The sequence below is a fragment of the Monoraphidium neglectum genome, assembly GCF_000611645.1.
Source record: "Monoraphidium neglectum strain SAG 48.87 unplaced genomic scaffold scaffold02851, whole genome shotgun sequence".
Lineage (NCBI taxonomy): Eukaryota > Viridiplantae > Chlorophyta > Chlorophyceae > Sphaeropleales > Selenastraceae > Monoraphidium > Monoraphidium neglectum.
The window spans coordinates 1-6,381 of NW_014010777.1; the positions used below are offsets into that span (position 1 = coordinate 1).

The window sequence follows — 6,381 nt, forward strand, 5'->3', positions numbered from 1 at the left end:
GTGTGTGTGTGAATGAGTGTGTGTGTGTGTGTGTGTGTGTGTGTGTGTGTGCGCGCGCGCGTGTGTGTGTGTGTGTAGATGATGTCTGAAAGGGGCGGGGCTACCGGCGTCATGCATGGTTCATGCATGACGCATGCGCCCTTCGATCGACCCGCCACACCCCGCCAAGTAACACTGCGCGGAGGGCCCCATGTCCCCGCCACCCTGGCTCACGCTGCACTCCAGCCAAAGCTCGTTGAAAGCGCCGGGCCCTTTGGCCTGCGCCCGCGCCAGGCGGCCCGTGCTGAGCAGCACCTGCACGGCCTTCTCAATTGGAACAGCATGGTCGCGCGGGACGCCCTCCGGCTGGCGCGCGTCAAAGCAGCGCTCCGCTGCGGCGATGAGCGGCGGTGGCGCGGCCTGCAGCTGCTGGGCCTGAGCAAGTTTCAAATGATGGGCGCTGGAGATGTTGATTTTCTTCTTCATCGTTCTGGCTGCCTAATTGCGGGCTCAGCCGCTCTCGAGCAAATGCGACATTTGGCGCATTCCTCCGTAGCAATCACGGCTGCAAGTGTAAATGATTATCACGTGTCACCAATTACAACACGCCTCTTCATTGTCAACAATACCGTTGTCACCCGAGATCAACGATCTGCTGCACCCCTGCGGTACGAACTCTGTGAGACTGCACGCGCACTTCCTACACCTGTTATTTGTACTGTAGCTCATTGTTTTCAGCTGTACAGCCCGCGGCCATGCTCGCGGGCGGCCGCAAGGCTGCGGAGCGCCCGCTGATCGTGCTGGTCGGAAGCAGCAACCCAGTCAAGATCGCCGCCGTCGCCGCGGCCGTCCGCGCGTGCGGCCTCGCGCCCGCGACGCGCCCGCTCGAGGTCCGCGGCGTGCCGTCCTTGTCCGGCGTGAGCGACCAGCCGGTGGGTGATGACGAGACGCTGCGCGGGGCCGTCAACAGAGTCTTGCACATGCAGGCGTCTCATCAGCCATGCAGCGGCAGCAGCGGCGGCGGTGTCGGCGGCGGTGTCGGCGGCGGCGGCGGCGTAGAGTCAGAAAGTGGCGCCGGAGGGCCGCACCTGCTGGTGGCGATAGAGGGTGGCGTGCTGTGGCGGCCGGCCGGGTATGGCAACCCAGGCGGCGGCGGCGGCAGCGGAAGTGGGAGTCACCAAGGCGTTGGGGAGCTGTATTGCATGGCGTGGTGCGCCGCCAAGTCGCCGCTCTCAGGTGCGCGCCGCCGCCGCCCGCCACGTCGCCGCGGGCGGCTGCGTCCCTGGAGCCTGCTGGCGGCAGGGGCGGGTCGCGATCGCCGCTCGCGCACCCCCAGCTGATCATACGCATGGCTGCCGAGTCGCCAAGGCGGGCCGGCCGGCTGCCGGCGCGCCTTGCCGTGCTGCTGGTCCCCACAGAGAGGGATCGCACTCCTCCCCTCCCCCTACCCGCCCTCAATCCCAGGCACGATCAGTAAGGCGCGCTCGGCCGAGTTCCAGCTGCCGCCCGCGCTGGCCGCATTAGTCAACGAGGGCTTGGAGCTCGGCGCGGCAGACGACAAGGTGGGCACCCGCCGCCTGCCGCGCCTGCAGAGACACAAGATACAACCGTCGGCGGACCGCCGCTTGTTGAGCAAGCACGCCGCAAAGAGACGCGTGCGCGCGCCGCATGGCGGTTGCTGCTGCACGCAGGCCTGCGGCGCAGTGCCTGCCTGGCACCGCTTCCTCTGATGAAGTCGTATGCATGGAGTGAGTGGACATCCCACACCCTTCCTTCCCAAGTGTGCATGGGGCTGAGCAGCAGGGGGCCAGCTGGGCCCACCGCCATGACTGCTGCACCGAAGCGGCCGGTTAACTCAACACTCTGTGCCGTTGCCGCTGCCGCCGTCGGCAGGTGTTTGGGCGGATGCAATCGGGGCAGGGCACGGGGACGATCGGCAAGCTGACCAACGGGCTCATCACGCGGGAACAGTGAGGTCCCTACACGTTTATACCCTTGTTTGTGCAGCAGCGACACCGGCCTGAGCACTGGGCGTGGCAGCGGAGCGGAGTCAGAGGCATCTAGCGGCAGGCGGGGCCCAAGCGACCAAGTCGGACCCCGACGGGTCACAAACCAGCACGCGCAGAACCACGCTCTGCTTTGAACCACGGGCCGAGCGCCGCACGGTCTTCCTAATATCGTGTGTTGGTTTTCCTCGTATTGTCTGCCCCTCCGCAGGTACTACACGCATGCCGTGCAGATGGCGCTGGTGCCCTTCTTGAACCCCGAGCTGTACCCAGGGGTTGCGGGTCCCCTCGAGCCGTGACGGCCGGCCCGCTCAACCCCCCCTGCCGTGCACCTCGGTCGCACTCACCCCCTGGCGCGTCGGGGCGGGGGTGCCAGGCCCTGCCTGGGCCTGAACTGGGGCCGGGTGTGCCAGGCGTCCTGCATTTGTTGCGGAGGGGCATGCACTGGCCCCCGCGCTACCGCCAGCTCTTGCCTGGAACGGCTTGAGGGCGGCAGCAAAATCCTTGCAACACATGGTCCCACGCAGCTCAACACAATCAATCAAAATGGACTGCGGCATCCTTGTGATGCCACCTTTTGTCCATACGAAAGTAGTCTGGCCTTCACCTGAGGCCTGGTGGCAATTTAAGGCAGTGCTCGATCCATTTTCCGGATTTGGCTTGTTCTGCACATGACTGACGGCGCGGCCGCCTTGCGTCCCTTGCGCACCCCCGGACACCTATGCTCGCCGACCCGCGTCCCGTGGCACGCCCATTTTACAAGCCTGGACGCCTTTCGCATCGCACGGCCTTGGGGCCCTGTAACCACCCTGCGCTGGCGGCCTTGTCGGTCCTCCCGCCGCCACCCTAGCTAGTGCGCCACTATCGCCTCCAGCAGCTGCCTCACAGCCAGGTCGCCGCGCAGCACCGCCGCCTTGAGCGCGATCACCCGCTCCTCCGCCGCCTTGAGCTGCGCATGGACGCCGGGGGCCAGGAATGCGGGGAGAAGGGGCATGGGGACGCTCACGTTACCCCGTCTTTTGAGGCCGGCTCGATGCGTGGGGGATCGCCCTGCAAAAGCGCCCGTCGCTATGCTTGCGGGCGGATTGCGTGCGTCACGACACCCAGCAGGCGGCGGCCGCGGGGGCCAGTGGCAGCCAGGAGGGCCGCCTGTCCCGGCCTCAGGTTGCCTTATTGCATGATCAGCCGCGGCCGCAGGTGCGGCAGCATGTGAAAAGCTGCCGCGGTCGGCAGACAAAACGCTGCGGTTGGCATACAAACGTCCCCGCAAAACCTCGAAACACGCTCGCGCGTGCGCGGGCCCCGCCTGCCTGGGCGTCCTTGTCAGCGATCTGCGCCTCGAGGGCCCCCAGGTCCTGCGCGGCGCGCTGCTCCTCTGCCAGGCGCTCCGCGTATGCGCGGCGCTCGGTGGCCCAGAACCTTGGGACATGGGGAGGAAGGTGTTTGTGTGTCTATGTGTGTGAGTGTGTGTGTTTGTTTGTTTTTGAGCGTAAGAGGGAGGGAGTGTGCGTACAAGTGAGTGAGACAGGGAGAGAGTGTGTGCACGTGCGAGTGTTTGTGTGGGTGAGTGACTGCCACGTACGGAGAGAGTGACAATCCAGGTATTTGTGGGTAACTGTTCATAGCATGCCGGCGTGCATGGGTGTCTGGGCTTTCGCGCACAACATCTGAGGGACGTGGTCAACACTCAGCAGCATACGCGTTCCTGCAACCCTGTGTGCTGCACTCAGCTGTGCCCACCTGTGCTCCTTGGCCATGACGTCAGCATCGTCCCTCAGGAACTCGACGTTGCGCGCCAGCGGGGCCGCGGCCTGGCGCAGGGCACACGTGGAATGGTGGATTGGGGCGGCAATCAGGGGCGGCTGCTGGCGCAGAGGCCGGGGCGAGGCGGCTCGGGGCGACTAACATGTGGGAGTCGCGGGGCGAGCCGGCGTGGGCCGCGCATGATGGCTGCCTCGCGGTGCCCACGCGGCGCTCTCGCTCGACCAGCATCCGAGGCGCTGTGAAAAAGTCTGGGCGGCGGTCCTGCAGGCCGAGCGGGCCCCCTGTCCGCACCGCCGAGCCCGCCGAGCCCGTGCTGCTGCCGCTGCAGGCGCCGCCGCCGCCTGCAGCGGCGGCGTCGCCCAGCCGCGACGACGTGGCGAGAAACGCGGCCCACCTGGCACAGCCGCTGCACGGTATCGCGCAGCTGGGAGACGTCGCCGCCGCCGCCCCGGGTGCCGGTCGCGGGCTTGGCCTGGGCCGTTGCAGGGAGTGGGGCGCAGCTGAGCGAGTGCCGGGTGCACGCTCAGAGAAGGACAGCAGCAGCAGCTGCAGCAGCAGCAGCAGCCGCAGCCGCCGCCGCAGCAGCAGGAGGAGCAGCAGCAGCATCAGCATCAGCATCACCTGCACCACCACCACCACCACCACCAGTAACAGCAGCAGCAGCAGGCGTGTGGCAGGCCCTCGGCCCGCCCTATCATCATCAGCAGGCAACGTCGGCCAGGCGCAAGCAGAGGCAAATGCGTATCTGCCCCATGCTGTTGCCCATGAACGGCCTGCGCGCACCTGCCGTTTGAGGATGATGCCAGTACCCTCCTCCTGCTCCCCCACGCCCACCGCTGCCATCGCGCCGGCGCCGGCCGCCTGCGAGAGCCCCGCGCCGCTGGTGTCACGGCTGGCGCAAAGGGACTTGTTCAGCCCGCACGCTCAACGCATTTATGCTCATGCCGTTTGGCTCTTGGGACCCTCACACACACGTCGTTTGCGGGCCCGCAGGCGGCTTGTTTGATTTCCAATGTTGAACACAGGCCTCCAAACACCCCTGCCATCTCCTGGGCACTTTAATGGTAAAGAGCGGCGCCAAGGCGCGAGTATGGAGCCAGGGATGCCGCTAGGCAAGGCAAACGCCCTCCGCCCACCTTGAGCTGCTGCTGTGCCTCAAGAATGTCCCTCACCAGCACCCCCTTCCCGCCTGGCGCCGTCGACCCCGCGGCCGCCGCCGCCGCCGCCGCTGCCTCAGCCGCAGCCGCGGCCCCGCCCAACCCCTCAGCCCCAGGGGCGACCAGGCCGTCATCGTCCTCGTCATCGTCTTCCTGATTATGCCCTGCGCTGCCCCGTGCGGCGCTGGGTTCCCGGTAAATGGGGACTGTGGGCCTTGAGGCGGCCGGCGGCGGCTGCTGCTGCTGCTGCTGCTGCTGCTGCTGCCGTTGCTGCGTCGGGGGCGCCAGCAGGGACTGCTCCTGGCTGCGGGCGCTGGAAGTCGAGCGGGCGCTGCCGGCCTTGGGCGGGCTGCGACCACAAGCGATGCAGCACGGGGAGGTCGCGCGCACTAGAGTCAGGGATCAGGCGCGACAGTGATCCAAAGAGCAGAGAGTCGTTGAGAGGACCCTCTCGGTCGTGTGAGTGACACTTTTAAAGAGTGCCACACAAAGCTCAGCGCATCGTGGTTCCCTGAAGGGCTTGCTGTCGGCTCCGCGGACGCCCCTGCGCGCGGGGGTGAGACCAGCACCAGTCCCAGCCAGGGCCGCGGGCGCACCTGCCAGGGGTGGGCACCTTTGGGGGCGCCTTTTTCGCAGACTGCGGACGCCCCTGGCGCGCCGCTGACTGCGGCCTCACCGCCGCCGGCCCGGGCAGTGCTGTCGCCGCCGCAGCAGCAGCTTCCCCCCGCCGGTCCCCCTCCGGCCGCTCCCCGCGGGCGCCCCCGCGGCCTGTGCTGCCCGCGCTGGCGCTGTCCACCGGGACCGAGGCCGCGGCGACGGCGGCGGGCTGCGGGGCCGGCTCTGCCGCCTGCTGCGGGCCGCCCCTTGCGGCCGCCTCCCGGGACGTGCAACGGCTGGCGGGCCGCGCCTGCTCCTCCCAGCCGCCCGACGGATGTTGCTGCTGCTGCTGCTGCTGCTGCTGCTGCTGCTGCTGCTGCTGCTGCAATGGGGGTGGTCCGCCACTGCCCAGCACACGCTGTCGTTGGGGTTTGAGCAGGTGCAGGGACTCAAACAGAATGCATCTACGGGCGAGCTTCCATCAGACACTCTACCAATTCCAAGCGGCCGGCATTCGCAAAGCTCATGAGCACACCGCGAGCGCGACACATCAACAGCCCCTCCCTCGACAAACACAGCAGGGATCCCATCAAGCCATGCGCCACGAAGCCGCGTGCGCGGCGCGCAGACCTGCACCGCCTCGGCGCCGTCGCTGGCGGCGGCCGCGCGGCCGAGCATCTGCAGCAGCACGTTAGTGAACTCCGGCTCCAGCCCCGCCACGATCTGCGGCGCGATCAGGGACGTGGGGGCGGCGATGCATCACTCCAAGCCGGCTGGTGCAGTAAATACGCGGTCGGAGGACATGGCTCCGATACGTGCCTGCACGCAGGGCAGCGCCCCTTCATTCCCGAACGCCCCCCCCCCCCCAAACCCAAGCC

The 6,381-nt window shown here is 67.6% G+C and overlaps 3 protein-coding genes across 3 annotated transcripts; 1 reads left to right on the forward strand and 2 right to left on the reverse strand.

Annotated features, from left to right (window-relative positions):
- Positions 1–120: 120 nt before the first annotated feature.
- MNEG_11660 (hypothetical protein) lies at positions 121–465 on the reverse strand (the record flags this gene model as incomplete). Its single annotated transcript, XM_014039865.1, has 1 exon — positions 121–465. One exon carries the CDS (start codon positions 463–465, stop codon positions 121–123), a length of 345 nt encoding a protein of 114 aa, XP_013895319.1.
- A 269-nt stretch (positions 466–734) lies between these two features.
- On the forward strand, positions 735–2,284 carry MNEG_11661 (NTPase; the record flags this gene model as incomplete). The annotated part of the gene is made up of 4 exons (XM_014039866.1): positions 735–1,215; positions 1,444–1,541; positions 1,873–1,949; positions 2,197–2,284. The coding sequence occupies 4 exons, from the start codon at positions 735–737 to the stop codon at positions 2,282–2,284; spliced, it is 744 nt and encodes a 247-aa protein (XP_013895320.1).
- Positions 2,285–2,835: 551 nt separating this feature from the next.
- MNEG_11662 (hypothetical protein) lies at positions 2,836–4,592 on the reverse strand (the record flags this gene model as incomplete). Its single annotated transcript, XM_014039867.1, has 5 exons — positions 2,836–2,934; positions 3,269–3,404; positions 3,726–3,796; positions 3,954–4,370; positions 4,533–4,592. The coding sequence occupies 5 exons, from the start codon at positions 4,590–4,592 to the stop codon at positions 2,836–2,838; spliced, it is 783 nt and encodes a 260-aa protein (XP_013895321.1).
- Between the last annotated feature and the right edge of the window lie 1,789 nt (positions 4,593–6,381).